Source organism: Marmota monax, unplaced genomic scaffold (assembly GCF_021218885.2).
Source record: "Marmota monax isolate L192 unplaced genomic scaffold, Marmota_monax_Labrador192_F-V1.1 WCK01_AAM20220418_F8-fsc00132, whole genome shotgun sequence".
In the NCBI taxonomy this organism is placed as follows: Eukaryota; Metazoa; Chordata; class Mammalia; order Rodentia; family Sciuridae; genus Marmota; species Marmota monax.
In genome coordinates, this window is record NW_026695199.1 from 923219 (window position 1) to 940877 (window position 17659).

General features: G+C 31.6%; 1 protein-coding gene across 3 annotated transcripts in view; it reads right to left on the bottom strand.

Annotated features, from left to right (window-relative positions):
- Nucleotides 1-17659, bottom strand: part of Tecrl (trans-2,3-enoyl-CoA reductase like) — a 105184-nt gene that overhangs the window by 46929 nt on the left and 40596 nt on the right. For 2 of the 3 annotated variants that reach the window (XM_058574033.1, XM_046428660.2), the window contains exons 3-4: nucleotides 7985-8029; nucleotides 2390-2493 (exon numbers count right to left, since the gene is read on the bottom strand). In XM_058574033.1, coding sequence (XP_058430016.1) covers nucleotides 2390-2493; nucleotides 7985-8029 — 149 coding nt within the window. The remainder of the gene's footprint in view (nucleotides 1-2389; nucleotides 2494-7984; nucleotides 8030-17659) is intronic. The other variant, XM_058574032.1, reaches the window with a different exon arrangement.

Genomic DNA, 17659 nt, shown 5'->3' on the forward strand with positions numbered 1-17659 from the left:
ATATCATTCTTCACAAGACAAAAATATTGAGATGATTGCCCCACGATAGAGAAAAGGGTATGTGAACATACAGGAGTAACATGATAGAGTTCCTTAGAGGAGATAAAATAATTCTGAAGTTGATCTTGGATGTAGAGGCATGAATTTAGGCAGGGAATAAATTGTCTATAGACATACACATTAATGTAAAAAATGTTGAAAACTAAGATCTTAATTTAATAGTACTTAGTAATGATGAATATGATATTTTCATATTAAGATTTTATCCTCAATCTTTTATTGAGGTAGAAAGTTTTTCAATAATATGTAGCACACTTACTTTGTGCAAAACATTAAAATCTAAATTTTTACTTTGCTAAATTAAATTATTTCAAAAAAAACCCACAAAATGCTTAGGAGCACATTTTAATGTTTTATAAATGCATATGAATGTTGTATGTTGTAAGCCATTGCTTTTTTTGTATAATTTAGTTGATATAAAGTGGGTGTGATTGCAATGTAATGTGTATATTTTTAGCATTTAATAGGACTGGCTCAGTTGGTGAAAAATGATTTGTGAACCAGAGGACTGATTTAAAAATATCTAGCCTATTTCCAGAGTTCTCTTTGTCATTTAGATTACTTTCTCCTCAAATAAGATATAATTTTCTAGTACAGTTGTCATAGAATTCTACTTTAGTGCTTTTACTATGCAGAGCTTATCCAAATGTTGCAGCTGGAAATTTTTAATGAACTCATGGTTAATGCTGCTCACCCTGACACAATTTCTGTAAACAGAATTCCCTTTTCATCATAAATGTGGGAAAAGAATCCTCGAATATTTTAAATTCAGTAGATTAAATCATCCTGTCCAGAATCCCTTTAAACATGGGTATGGAGGTGTCCCATTTAAGTTTTTAAAACTTTGTGTACACAATGCATGCATGAATAGTTTTTTACTTTTCCCAAACATTACAATATAACTTTCAAACATTTGAAACACTCTAAATTCAGTTTTTAGTACAACAAATTATCATTCAAAATCTTAACAGATTTTGTAAACTGTAACAACTATTTAACAACAATAACATCAGACCTTTAAAATAGAACTGAAAAAAACATAAATACAGAAAGAAAATACACCTCAAAAGCAAAGATTTTTAGAAAATTGACAGATGTGGTGATATTTTAATTAATAAATGTAAACTTGAATTTCTGTTTTAGAGAATTAAATAATAATGTGTAAATTAAGCTACATTTGTAATAATTTTTAAAATTGGTTCTTCAAAGGAAAAGCTCAAAGCACTATGAATGACAATGCTGATTTTTAATGTCATCAAAAGGAAAGCCAATTTGAAAGAAAAATATAAAAAATAGTGACATGGCGAACATGAAATGTAATTCGGAACAAAAAGGTCCAAATTTAAAGAGTACACATAAAAGAATGCCCTTTGTGAAAAAAATTAATTGAAAAAAAAAGTAGAATGCACTATTCTTTGTTCACCATTGTCAGATTAACATCACCTGCCTCTGTTACTAAAAATCTTATGGTATTTTCTCTTGCTGCTGAAACTTTTTCCTCAATTCATTCCATCACTTGAGAGAAGCTCAATGATTGTGAATGACCATTGAGTATTTTCACTTTTTTAGCACTTCATATTCTTTATTGTAGTCCTCATTCTTCTAATGCTATTGAAATCAATTGTGGCCATTTTGAGAGCTCCTATTGTCCCCAAACAGAGCCAAAAGAACCTTTCAAAAGCTGAAAGAAATCTTGCTTCTTAGTTCTCAGAGTTTCCTAAAAGTCTTCCCTCTGCTCTCCTTTTACTGTATATTCTATCCCTCCCCTTTCCATCGTCAAAAAAAGAAAAAAAAAAAGATTCTTTGATGCCCTTAGGCTCCCTAGAAGGGAAAAGTAAAGAGATACCTTTCACCTGACAAAGCAGAGTTCAGGAAGCACAGTTGATGCCCCAGGTCAGAAAGTGGATTGTTTGTGTGTGTGTGTGTGTGTGTGTGTGTAAACCCATATTTCCTTTATTAAACCATGGATTCCTTTCTCCCTCTCTTCCTTCCTTATTTTTTTTTCTTTTTCCAATGGATTGAGCAGAAGGGTACTCTTTTGACACGGGGTCTCCATAAATTCCAATGACAGGCCTCCAACTTGGAATCCTCCCAACTGAGCTACTGGAATTATGGGTGTATGCTGCAGCACCTGGCCATTAATTTCTGTTGCTCGCATTTTTCAATAGAACTTTGACTACTGATTATATTAAGAATGTAGAAATAAAAATACTATCCATCCAGCCCAATATTTGTTTCACTGTCAATTTATTTGATAGAAATAATCTGTCAATATGTGAATTAGAGCAAAATATGGGACATGTATATTGCATTTCAAGTTGACACTTACTGTGGTCCAGCTGACTTGCTGACCTAGGTCTGTAAAATACAGTGTTATAATAGAGGAAGCTGCAACACTTTGAATAGTGATGTCATCCCTCAAAAAAGGTCCACCTAAAATGAAAAGAACAAGAAAATACTATTTAAATACAATTTGAAAATAAAGACAAATATTTTCTTAATTTGAAACCAATGACTGCAAAGAAATTTGTATAGAAAGTAAAATGCATAATAATCTTTCAAACTGAAAATAATGAACAATACATTTTATAAAATAAATGTATAGCAACTTTTAAAAAATCTAGTATTAGAACCTAGTCAAATAAGATACAAGATTTTTTATACAGTTTAATTTTAGACATTAATAAACCTAAATCTCAACTACTCTCTAAATGATTTTTTATAAGGAAAATTAGATGCAGGTAGATGAATTCCAATGATCACTAAAAAGCATGAAAAGAGTGGCATGATTTATCTTTTTAAAGATCACTCTGGATCTGTGTGGAAAATGAGAAGGGGAACAAAGAAGATTATTAGAGAGTCACTGAAAACTGATCAAGCAACAGATGATGTTCATTTGGATTAAGGTGGTAACTGATGGAATTATTGATGAATTATTAATTCCTGATATATTTTGATCACAGATCATGTTAAACTTGCTGATGAAATGGTTGAGAGGAGAGGATTCAGTGAGATAAAACAGTTCTTATATTTTTGGTTGAGTACTTAAGTGTATTATTATCTCATTAACTTACACGAAGAAGACTGAGAACAGAGCAGGATTTGGGAGTGCAAATTGAGAGTTCTATAAGCATATGTTACATTTGTGATATTTGTTATTCAAGAAATAGTTGTCAAGTAACCAGCTCAATGGATATCTCAGAAGATACTTGAAAGTTATTAACATTTAAAGCCACAGAGTTTGACTGGATGGTTTAAAAATTTAGTTTGAGGGCTGGAGGTGTGGCTCAAGCGGTAATAACCCCCTCACCTGGCAAGCTCCAGGCACTGGGTTAGATCCTCAGCACCACATTAAAAATAAATAAATAAATAAAGATGTTGTGTCCACTGAAAACTGAAAAATAAATATTAAAAAAATTCTCTCTCTGTCTCTTCTCTCTCTTTAAAAAAAAAGACTTAAAAAAATTTAGTTTGAAAATAATAGAGTAAAAACAGACTGAACTGTTTTTACTCTATTTTTTTTTACTCTATTTTTTACTCTTTATTTTGTTTTTACTCTATTGTTTTTACTCCAGCTCTGCAGGTTTCAGACACAAAGAGAGGAAGATACCCTAAAAGTTACTGAGAAGGACACTCACAAAATAGGATAGAACCCATGTCTCAGAAGGAGTAAACATTCTATTCATAAAAATGAACACCAGACAAGTTTGAAATACATGTATGTAAATTTTTTAATTTAGTCTGAAATACATGTATGTACTTTTTTAAATTTAATTAAAGATATGTATGTAAATTTTTTAGCATTGTTTATAATAACAAAAATTGAAAAAAAGCTTAAATATTCATTAAAGAGATGAGATTAATGTATTTTTAATTCATAACAATGTATATTATGGGGGAAGAAAAATTAGTGGAGTCACATGTACTAAATGGATAAATCTTGTGGGTATAATGCTGATATAATTGCTATTATTTATATCATGCTTTATAGTGCAACTTGATTTGTAATATCCCTCTTATGAAAAGTTGTCATTCCATTTTCTTTTTTTGAAAGAATCAGAAAAATGTTAATTTGAGTTTACCATGAGGTGATTTTCAGAATTTCAAATGCTTATTTATATCCATAATCAGGGTAATTTAAAATAAATTAAAATATATAGTTCTTGTGTATTACACTTAAAGATGGTAATATGATACATCCAATTTTAGTAGCCAGAAAAATTATTTATTTTTATTTGTTCATTTCTATTTTTATATTTGTGAGAGTTATAAAATTTGTATTGATAATTTTGAACCCTGACAACTTGACATATGGAGAAAAATAATACTAGTCTCAAAAATGACAATCTATTTTGAAATGATAGAGTTTTTACTTGAAAATATAGTATTCCAATTTTATTAAATTTTTTGTTAATATAGTTCTAAATATATTGGGGTTCCTTTTGATATAATGACACAAGCATGTTATATTAATTCAGTACCTAGTACTTCTCCTTTCTGTTTCCTCCTCCCTCCCCCTGTTCCTTTCATTCTACTCTACTGGTCTTTTTTTCCTATTTATTTATAGTTGTTTTTTTTTTAAATAATGCATTATAAACATACATAGAAATGGAATTCACTGTGATATATTCATATATGTACATAGGATAGTTTGGGCAGTTTCATTCCACTGTTCTTCCCTTTCCCATGCTTCCTCCCTCCCCCTCAATCCCCTTCTTCTACTCCACTGTGTTCTCATCTATTTTTATGTGATTCTCCCTCCTCTTATTTTCCCCTTTGTTTTGCTCTAGCTTCCCCATATGAAATTACACATTCCACCCTTACTTATTTCACATAACATGACGTTCTCCAGTTCCATCCATTTACTGTCAATTTCACTCTTCTTCATGGTTGAGTAAAACTCCACCATGTTATGGACCACATTTTCTTTATCCATTCATCAATTGACAGGCACCTGGGCTTGATTCATAACTTGAATAACCCGAGAATTAAAATGGAAATAGTAATAATACTCTGGGTACTTTAATGAGAACCATTTTACAGTTACATTTCAAAAATCTGCTTTAAATGTATATACACATACACACATGCATATACACATAAAATTGGTATTACCTTGAAAATGTGAATGTAGCTCAGATTTGTGCTAAGAAGATATAGGTGTTAGGCAGGTTTTTAATACATAGCTATAAGATTCTTGTCCTTTTTCTTATTCCTGGGATTGTGACTGTGATAATCATTGCTTTTTTACTAAATCGTGTTACTTGGCTTTTAGCACAAATTCAATCAGAACCCCGCGAGAACTCAACGGGAACTCCAAAGGAGCCTGCACCTGAGGCAGCAGGATCCGCCCTAATCCTGGAGCCACCTAATCCCTGAGCAGGGTCACCTTTCAACCCAAAATGCTATGCGTCATTCCTACTTGGCTATGGCTCTCAGCACTCCACATTCATATTATTCCCAGTATAACTCTGTATTTTCTTCATAGACAGTTGATATGTACTTCTCCACCTCAAATATAAGCTAATGACTTGCTTTGACTAACAGAATGTGAGGCAAGAGATCATTTACCACTTCCAAATCTGGGTCTCAAGAATTTTTGAGTGGATCTGCTTATTGTTTATATTTCTGTTTCCACCATGTGAAAAAGCACAGAATTTCCTGCCAAAGGATGACAATCATATAGCACATGACCACATATTTGAAGCCATGCTACAACAGTCATTAACAGCTAAACACAGCTGCAAAAATTAATATAGTTAACTTCAGCTAAGTAGAGTCTGGTTCAGCAGAACCAGTAAGCTAAATAAATGTTTACCATTTTAACCATAAAAATCAAAGCTTGCCAATTCATAATAGCTAAGCTGTGGAACCGACCTAGGTGTCCTTCAAGAGATGAATGGATAAACAAAATGAGGTACATATACACAAAGGAATATTACTAAGCCATAAAGAAGAATAGACTCACAATAGGCTGTTGCGGTGGGGGGAGGGAGGAACACAGTTTCACCCAATTGGTCAGGGGGAATGTGGGAAGGGAAGGAGGATGAGAATAGGAGAGACAATAGAATATATATAATATAACTTCCCTATGTTCATATATGAATATATGACCAGTGTAACTCCACATCATGTACAACTACAAGAATGGGAAGTTATACTCCATATATATATGATATGTCAAAATACATTCTCCTGTCATGAATAACTAAAAAGAACAAAATAATTGAAAAACAATCAAAGTCTGCTAAATCTTGTTGACACTTCAGAGATGTCCCTTTATGAAGATTTTGTATAAGTCTCTCATTTCATATGAGGTTATTGCTCATAAAGCAATTAATTCTGGTAAATGTATTCTGTGAATAAACATACTTAATTTTTCTGACTCTGTTTTGTTTTAGTAGTACTGTGTATTTCCTTTATAATATAATTACTTATTAATATGATTAGTGAAGATTAGTGAAGAACTCATAGCATGCAACAGTCATTATGTATGCTTCATAAAGATAACTTTATAGAACACTTAAAATGATTTATGTATTTTATTAGTTCTACCTTACAAAAGAAGATCTGTAGATAGGTAACTATAAAAGTCAAGGTTAATATTCTAAAGTTACCTAAATAAACATTTTATTTTGCAACAATACTCTAATCTTTCAGTTAATTAAGTGACTCTTTTATCAAATACATTATCATGTTCCTATCCAAGGACTTATCAAACACTTATACCATGCTCAGATCAAATCCCAGTACACTCAATCAGGTAAATAAATGTAAGAAAAAAGCAAAAAGTTGGATTAACAATTCTAATTCCCTTATACTATCCTTCACATTCAAGTTACATTTCACATTGACATCTTCAGCTGTCTTGGAGAACATTCTGTATATTAGAGTCAACATCAGAAAACAGTATAACTGTTACATTTCATGTATTTTACTAGGATCTGTGGAGGCAGATATAAAGCAGATGATGATGTTATTTTCTTAAACTCTAGGCAAGTGAGAATTTTACTCTAAGCAAGAATGATTCAGAGATTATCAAGAGTGTCACTTTTAAGAATGTCATGGATTCCTGTGTGTTTAATATATAGGTCTCATAGAAAGAGGTCGTGTTTAAAAAAATATCAATGAGAAAAAACATCTTTGAGACATACAAGGAAATCTGCATTTGTCTTTATATGCCAGAAATAGCTGAGAGTAGAGAACCTGAGTGTCAGCAAAAGCCTTAGAAAAACTTCAATATATTATTTAATGGAAATATTAAAAATTGTAATTACTCAAATGTCTCTTGTAGATTTAATATTAAGGACTTTGTCTCCCTTACAATGTCTCCCACAAAATAAATAAATAAATAAGCAAATTAATTAATTATCACCACAGCTTTCATTAAAATTCAAAATTCCTAATTTAAAAACAAGTTGATTCAAAGTCAATAATGATGATGCTTAAGTAAGACCCATTTTTAAATGTATTTATTGAAATATCCCCTGAGAGAAACAGTTTAAAATTCTGAGAAATTTTAACACTGAATATAATATTTCTCCTCCTAGTTCACTAATTTTGCCTCTCATTACTTCGCTTTTCCTACTTTCTGATTCCAAAAAGAAAAACAAACAAACAAAAATATTCAAGGAGTTAAGCATTATGTCCAATAATATTTCAAAGAACAATAAAATGAGAGCGTATAGCTGTTAACACTTTGGAGACAGAAAAAAATTTAATTTAGATCCTGTTTCTAATACTCAGAAATGGTGAATATGTGAGAAACATCTTTTCGAGACTAATATTCCTCATCTATAAAAGTGAAACACTTGGTGAAAAGATGTAATATTTCCATATACACACTAAGTAATAAATATGAGACCCTGATGGTAGAAAACTGATTCTAAATTAAATAAATGGATCAGTGAAAATTCTTTCTTACCACATTCTAGCTGTAGTCCAACTCTAGAAGGGCACCACTTGGGACCTATTCAACAAAAATTAACAGGTAATTATCAAAAAAATAAATAAAGAAAACCAAACAGATTAAAAATCTAACAGCTTCCATTGAAGCACAGATTGCATCTTGGAAATTGAATAAAATGGTTACACTATGTGAAAAATGAAAATAGTAGCTACCTTTGACAGAGCGCTGACCAGCAGCGGTGGTGAGTGAGTAGAAAAAATTATGAGGAGAGCTTTCAGTTGGCAATTTTCTACTTTTTAATCTTGATACTGGTTCCATAGGTGTGCTTAGGTTACAGACATGTGCCAATATGTGTGGCCTAAGATTGATGCACTTTATGTAATAACAGAAGCCATCCAGAGCCAGGCTAAGGTGGTCCTTCTTCCTGCCACAGAACATGTAACCCACTGTACAAAAATTTAAGTCTAGAATGATTAGTGAGGAACAAAAGACAAAAAGTCAGAAAAGATAGTTTTAAAGGGAACTTGGAGCTTCTGACAGGTCCAGCCCATATAGAAGCAGGAGCTGAACAACTAGAAAATAGCTCCCATGGTTTATCTAAAGGGTACATCAAAGGCAGCAGTAAGGTTTCAGGGATGGAGTCTTGCTTCATGGTGTCTTGCAGTCAGCAGGTTTATTGGCATCTTGGCAGGTCACACCCATCTCTGAGAGGCTGTGTGGCTACAGCAGGTCACCCCCTCCCCTATGCTCTGTGGGACCAGGAAGAACTTGAATAGGGTCACATGTGTTTCGGTGGTCTTAGCCAGAGGAAATTTCCAGTGGAAGTTCCCAGACACCAGATTCTCCTATTCACTAGGCTGAGATGCCGATATAAACCACACACAGCCCATGGATGGCTCTTGACAATGTAAATTGTTATTCAATAAAGAACTTAAACATATTTATTTAGTCTTGGAGACCTTTGGTCTCATTTGAAATTTGTCTAATTTAGTACTTGAAAATGGGTTATTTTCTCTATAGGAGTAGGACTCTCTATCAGAATATGTATTAACAACTTCTAATATCATGATTGTATTGATCACCAAAGAAATATCATTTTAATATGTTATCTTTATTCCAACATTAAGAATAAATACAATAATGCTATCTGTACAGAATCATCAAAACAACTTTCTTATACACAGCCATTATGAAAAGTTGATTCACAATTAGTATTTGATTTTTTAATATAAATTCTATAACATTATTTTAAAATCTCTATTGAAAATTCACTTGACTTTGAGATCCAATGTTAAACAAATTTTTCCATTGTATAATAAATCAAAAAGAAGTATTTCTTCAAAGAAATGTTCCACAATTATAATCTTTACTTTCAAAACAATACCTTTTAAGTGTCAGCAAGAGTGATGATAATAGACTGTAAAAATCAATTCTCCCTGAATTTACATTTTATACATGGAAGTTGTCATGGAAAAGTAACCCATATGGCAAAAATTACAACCACAAGTTTTATGCTACTTAGAATTATTTCTAAACAAAATTTTGGAATAACATGACAAATAGTAAGGCATATTTAACTTTGTCATTTTATTGTTTAGAAAATATTTAGAAAAATACACTTTGTTTTGTTTTCTGTTTGGGTTTACTAATATAATGCTAATATTTGTTGTTTTGTAATATATATTAGTATCATTGGATCAAAAATATTTTAAAATAAATTTGTTACAGTTCAAATCTGCTGTTAAAGAAAATATGATACCAATTAATGCAACAAATAACAGTTTTAATTGAGTTTGTTAGCAAACTATGGGTATTGAACAAAAAGTAAACTTTTCAGATTTCATTTATATTTGACCAACACTAATTGAATACTTATAATGGGTATATACAAGTTGTCAAGTTTCATCTATTTTAATAATATCCAGTTTAAGACATCATTTTCCATATCATTCTATAACACTTTTATGGTGAAAATACCAAACAAAACTATCATTGTAGACAATTGAAACTGTCTATGAACTAGATGAATGGCTACGTGGGTTTCTTGTTGGGATGAGGTGGATTAGACTGAAGAAAGTGAAGGAGAAAAGATAATTTATAAAACATTAAAGACATATTACATAAGGGTTCTAGTATGACTGAATAGTTTAAAAGGTTATTTGTAGTGCTGTTTACATTGAAGTTGGACAACTGGCTCACAGATAAATGATAACTATACCAAGTACTTCCAATGATATGGCAGGTTCTTATATCATTGTAGGTATTGAACTAGATTTGTATAATTGCTACCATATTGTAACTTTAGAGTTCTTTTAATGATAATTGGAATATAATTGATCTTTAGTTATTAAATTAACTAAGTAATGAAATAAGTAATGTCTTGCTATAATTCACATATATTTATTTTAGTAAGGTTGCTATATCCAATAAGCCATTTATAGGCAATTAATATTTGTAAAAGGAAATGTAGTACCTACAGCATTGTATGTTTTTTAAAAGATAAAGAATGTGAAAAAATATATGTAGATGGATATATAATTAGAAATTTACATAAAAGAAATATTTATATTTTAGGATCATATCAGGAATAAAATAGAAAGTAAAAACAAGTATGTACACAAAGACTTAGAATCTGTGTCAGTGTCTTAATGACATTCACTGTATAAAAATGAACAAAGGATAACAGTTTATGAGCAAGTGCTGATGATAAATACTGGAGCCACCATGGTGCATCTCAATTTTAATGAATCCTTTATCTTACCAAAATAAATGTCATTAATAACATTTTAAATAAACATAGATAGGAGACTTTTAAAATTATACAAGAGATATTTTTAAAAAATCTCTTTAGTTATTAAATGAACTTCATTTAACCTAACTTCAAAAGTTGACCCAAAATAAGTGGATGTGTAACTGAAAACCAGATATGAGCCTGATAGCTGTCAAGGGCATTTCAAATGATACCCTGATTCATAATCATCTTGCAAGGTAAGGAAATTAGACCAAAGGATGAGCAAATTAAGGGTTGACCATGAGGTGAAACAAATAAAGTGATTTTCCAGAAAATAAATGGTAACAGCCTTCTTGTACTTAAATCTAATGAAAGGAGCTCCAATTTTACACCTACTTTTTGACTCAACATTTTAAAGGAAAGATAGCAGGCAAGAAAACATCAATAGAAAATGTCAAACATGATGACTGGGCTTGAAATGTGCCTTTTCATGTGATGATTCGAAGTATTCATATGATGTATCTAAAGAAGAAGGGATTTTCAAGAAAATCAAGATAATTTTTTAAAAGAAAAAAAAATGTTAAATGAAATAAAGATAGTCTTATTCAAAAGAATAGCATTAGGGTTATTTGTGAAGAAAGAAAGTTTTTGTGCAAGGTAAGAATTTCCTAAAAGATACAAATAGTTAACATTGGTTTTCTCTCATAGATATGTGTAATATATGTATTTAAAGGATAGCATAGCATATATTCCTACATTTGTTGGGAAAGTGAAATGAAGAACTCTTAAAATAGATATCACTTTAAAAAAACTCTTATTCCATATTATTTAAAAATAATACTGTGAAATTTTTTTTTCATTTTTTTAGTCAGTAGGACATTAATATGTTAGTGACAGAGTTTGTGTTTCTGAAAAAAGGAACTGTTTTCTCTCTCGTCTTCAAAAAAAAAAAAAAAACTAAAAAAGTTAAATGCAAACCAGCACCAATAAAACATGTATTATTTTGCTGACCTTAGAAACAAAAAGCATCTGCTAGAAAGTTTACTATTACAAACTGCTCAACTAAGAAAGACAAGGTGCCATAACACTGTATAATCAGCAATTGCAGAACAGGATTTCTGTGGAAGTATAAAGAAATTGGCTCTAAAAAATGCAAAATTTTAAAGCTTCATAAACAAATACTCATAATTATGAAATTACAAGGTGATGAAAAGAGGTATAAAACAAATTCATATCTCAGAACAATTCAAGGCACTGAATAAGAATTGTGTGGGAGGAAAAGAACATAGAGTGAAACTGAACCATTTATCTTCACTAAAGTTTATAGCCATTTTATTCATCTAATTACTCACTATCATCTAAGGAAATATCAAGACTGATTGCTATGCCTATATGCCATTTCTTTTGGACATCATCAGCTATTCAAGTCTCCCAGAGCATGCATTAGCCCAATGGCACTTTTCCTAATTTTATTTTGCACAACTGCACTGATCAGACCTGATTGTCCACTTCTCCAGGCCTTTTCATACTTTTTCAATGTACTTTAAACTACTCCTGGTCCAATATCTGTTATAAACTTCTAAATATCAAATTACACTCAATATTCTTTTCTGTAATATAAAAGTTCTTTTAATATTCTTCAACCAGTTTTTATTACTCATGAAAAACCCACTCAATTGTGTATTAGAACGTGTTTTAGGACTCTTCTTCCTATCAAATCTTGCCCCAAATATTTGCTTTCATTCTCCCTGTGGAATGCATATCACTAGAACTTGATGTCTAATATCATTCTTGTTGCTATCTCTTATGGTCTTTTACATCAAATGGTTGATGACTTAAGTTCAGAACATCCTCTTTGCCACTACTTATATATCAATGTTTGTGATTTCAGCATCTTTTTCAATTTCTGTCCTTTAGATCTAGATACTCAAATCCACTCTTTGATCTGCCATTCTTTCCCAGAGTCTTACACTAACAAGTCCAACCATTCCAAATATAAATTTTGAACATCTTTCTCCTCATTATTACCATCCTTCCTTCCTGTTTACTTAGGCTGATATTTTTGTCTCAAATATTCTTCAATTATTCAAGGAATGTCCAGAAATCATTTTCACTATGAAAAACTTTTCAGTTCTTCAAAATTTCACACTATTCAAGGTTAAATTCTAGAATTGTTACCTAAAATCACACCCTGACAAAAAGGGTTTTCTACTTTGCCTTACTTTCCTTCTGTCTTACTAATTGGCAACCCTGACTCTGGTTAAGCTCAACTGTTCCATCTCTGAATTAATGAACAACTTCCACATGAAAGGCATTTCCCTGACACTACAAGACATAGCAAATCCCAGGATTATCATGCAGTTATATTTCTTCTCATGTTGTTTTTGATCTTTCTCTCTGAAATTATTTTATATTTCATTAAGATGTTTAAGGTCCATTTCTCACTATTGTACAAGCTCTATGAGAACAGGCACTCTTGAAGATTTTGATCACCAGCATATGGTAGTTAGAAGATTGTCTGACATAGAAATGGGTGATTTTATGAGATTTCAATAAACATCCAGGCTTCTTTTAAAGAACAGGAAAAAGTCATATACATACCATAATTTTACTTTAATTTGAGGTTAATTATTTGTAGTAAATAATTTTCCTATCTCTTCAGAAAATGATTTTCCAGTTGTCATATATATATATATATATATATATATATATATATATATATATGACATATATATATCATAGGGAAATAACTTTTGTGATTCTTACTTTAGTCATCTATTTAGCAAAGTAAAAGTAAATATGATGGATAGCAGAGTTATCTCACTATTTGAGATACTGTGAGATTAAATGAGATAAACTGCAAATTATCAAAACATAGTAGGAGCTCATTAAAGTATATAAACAACAGTAAAAATTTATTATTTGTATTTTTTATATTTTTGTTTGCATTTCTACTAAAACATAATATATATAATTTGAAATTTCTTTTTGAAAAATCATACTGTGAAAATAATAGGGATAATAAATAGAATTAAGAGAAAATAAAATCTTTACAACTCTGAATTATGATCAATAAAAATAATAATAATAGTCATAATAAAAATACCAGCACCATTTAAAAGGTTCAAAATAAAATAATACTTCAAAAACATAATTTTTTTATCTTTAAAAAAAGTGTGAATGGGTAAAGGAAATATATGTAAAAAATATTTTCCACTGCTAAAATTAACAAACAAGTGTAAAATAGATAAAAAATATTTTCAAGCCAGAGGAAATGTTGGAATGAAATCTGGTAAGAAATGTATCTCATAATACAGTGTTTCTACAACAGTTACTAATAGGGCATTATGTAAAAATGTGGATGTGTAACCGATGTGATTCTGCAATCTGTATTTGGGGTAAAATTGGGAGTTCATAACCAACTTGAATCTAATGTATGAAATATGATATGTCAAGAGCTTTATAATGTTTTGAACAACCAATAAAAAAAATTAAAAAAAAAATACAGTGTTTCTTACTAGTTTATATCTTCATCTGTTTGTGTTGCTTAGTTGGTGTTCAGTTACTGTTAGTTCTTGTAAAAAAAATGATACCATGCTAACAAATATGGGTATCAAAATTATAAATTTCACATTATATTGATTCTGTGATCCTATTTATCAATTATATGCAAGCTACTTACTGTTATAGGAAATAAAAACAAACACTATAAACAGTCCAAATCAGGTGTACAACAGGAAATAAATCAAAGAACCATCTCTTACCCAACTCCAAATCAAATTATCTGTTAAGTGTTTTGTTTGTTTGTTTGTTTGTTTGTTGTTGTTTTGTTTTTTGTTTTGGACTGCCACCAATATAAGTATGTGTGGACATGTGCTCAGGGACACACACACACACACACACACAAAGTTTACTTAACATAGTCTTTCCAAGCAAATTCAGCATTTTACTGAGGGCCCACACAGAACAAAAAAGCTTAGAAATTTTATTCAGGTAATTAGCTAAATGTTGTTAAATGAAAAATAATTAAAATAATTCCATGTCACAAATTATTTAATAGCTGTTTCAGGTCACAAAAGTATGTTTTGTTTACAGAATGTTCCTGAAGATTTTTGATAAATAAATCTTTCAGGATATTACTATCAATTATGAATTATCAATTATCTTTAACAGCCATAGATTTTAAAAAGTAGGGAGTAAACAAAATGTCATGGTTTGTGGAGAGAAAATTATCCTTCCCAGCTGCAGAAAAATATCTTTCCCAAAGCCTGGGAACATAAATCTTGGAAGAAAATACATCTCCCTTAATTCTAGTGGATAAAAAGACATACTCTATCCCTAAATACAATGCTCCATGCATAAGTATTTCTGGAATGTATGAGTGAATGCATTGTAAACCAATTACCATTAACAACTGGGATGGAAAAAATGTAGCAAAATCATAGGGAAACATCCAGGTGTATAACATTATAACAACAATATCACCAATATATGTGTATGTGTATATATATATAACCCATGTATGTGTATATATACACATATATTTATATATAATCTGTATTACATTTTGCTATAAGTTTCTCTATCTCTATATACCTACAACAGTACAGTTTTGGAGATATATATATATATATATATATATACTTTTTAAACAATTTTTGATATAAGAATTTGAAATTTGAGATTGTAAGTGTGGTATGAGAAATTGTGTCCTAACAGAAGAGAATCAAATGTAGAGCATTTTATATAAATAATGTGAAAAAGGAAGTATCTTTAGTTTATTTGATTCAGATTGGAAATTAGACTGAGGTGAAAGACTTGATAATTGTCTACTATTTAATTTGCAAACATTTGTGGTGAATTTTGGAAATGGTGCATGCAGTTTCAAGTGTAATTTAAAACATGGCTCTTAGTTAAAAAGTTATGGATTTGAGGTTTTGAATAAAACTACATAGCAAATGCACAAGAACAATCATGGTGTTCAATAACAACTGGTGGGCTGGGGATATAGCTCAGCTGGTAAAGTGCTTGCCTTGCATGCAAAAGGCCCTGGGTTTGATTCCCAGCACCATTAAAAAAAAAAGAATAACTGGTAAAAGAAAATAGGAATTACAATCTCAAAATACCCAAGAAGTTCTATTTTCCACATCATTTGTTTTTATTGTCCTAAAATAGTGACATTTATTATTTTACACACCAAGACTGAGATAGTCCTTAAAGAAGACAAAGATGTTCCAAGTCACAAACAGATTCCAGTTAAAGTCCTCTTGAGGGGGCCTCAGTCATTTCAGTGTCCTAACAGCCAGTGAGAAGGAGTGAGGCCCACCGATGAATTCAGAATCCTCATGATGCCAACAGGCACTAGAACAAACATCAAAATCTGTCTCCCCAGCTTCTTGGGGAAGCAGGGGCTGAGGTTTACAGTAATGGTTAATTTGATGTGTATGTGTTAGGAACTGCCCAGTTCACTCCTAAATATCACTTCAGGTTATGTCTTTGGAAATGACACACAGAATAGACTAGCATATGAATCAGTAGACTGAGAGGAGAACAGACCTTCACCAGCATGCTCACGCATCATCCAATCTTCTTAGGGCCCACACAGAACAAAAAAGCTTTGAAAAGGCAAATTTGCTCTCAACTTGAGGAGGACATACATCTCTCCTTCACTCAAACCCTGACACTTCTAGTTCTTGAACATTTATATTTGTAGCTGAATTACCGCATTTTTTGGGGGGAGGGGCTCTACTAGTTCTTAAGTCTGGGTTTGTATTAGAACTATCCTTCTTGCTTTCATACATCTCCAGATTGTTGATGGAAGACAGCAGATCATAGGACTTCTTCAAAAATCACATGAGCCAATCCTTCATGATAATGTCCCTCTACATTCATTTCTCTGTATCTATATCCTAGTAGTGCTATTTCTATGGAGAAATCACAAATGATGTAGACGCTATATAGGGACCCTGTGAGCTAGTAGGTGTGAAATAACTTTTTCCATAGGCCCTGGCATTGACATAATTCTGACAAGGCCCTGGGACTATGATAAAGTATAACACAGCTCCTGAAATTTTCTCACACAGCTGACACTGATTGGGAAAACTGCCAGTGCAGATCAAGTTCAAATTCCAGCTGAGTGCCTCTCAAAGTCACTCTCAAGAGATCTTCTCTAGTTTGAGCCCTTTTCTTAAATAATAAGACAGTACATTCCTGCCCTTCTAAAGCCTATATATCTTGTGTGAATTTTCTGATTTTTTAAGCTTAGCAATGTAGCACAGACTTTTCCCACATGGGCTTTACATCCGATGACTTTCTCATATATAGACTTGTCATTGAAGAAAAATGTGCAGTTGCAGCTGATTGTTTTTATTTTCACTGCATTTTAAGTTCTTTTCCCCCAATATAAAAGTTATCCCTGTGCCCCTCTGCACTAGATGTTTCTATGTGGCTTTCACATAATGAGGTGCATAGTGCTGAAGTACTGTCTGCAAGTTCCTCCCAGTCTCCTGCACATGAAAGACTTATCTCACATATAGTCTCTGAAGTCTTCCCAAACTGGAGACCTTGCCCCTATTCTTTCTGAAGTATTTCTCTTCTCTCCACTGTGTTGTTCACCATGCTGGTGAAAATTTCTTTGATCTTTAAACTCTACAATGTACTAACTCCTGCAGTTTCCGCCTAGGGTGTGTCCCCTTATGCTGAAGGGGGATGAAAAAAATCTTCTAAAGCAGAACATGTGTCTCACAAGAATGAGCCTTTGGGACCATGCACCTTACTAGATAATACTGTCTGGTGACACACAAAAAATTCCAGATCAGAAAGAAGCCTCCTCATCCTCCACTTTATGTCAGCAATTCAAGAAAGCTACAATGCAACATTGTCCAAATCTTTGAGACACATTAAGGATCTCCCATTTCTTCTGAAAATAGTACATGGCCACATCATCTAAAGGCACGTTT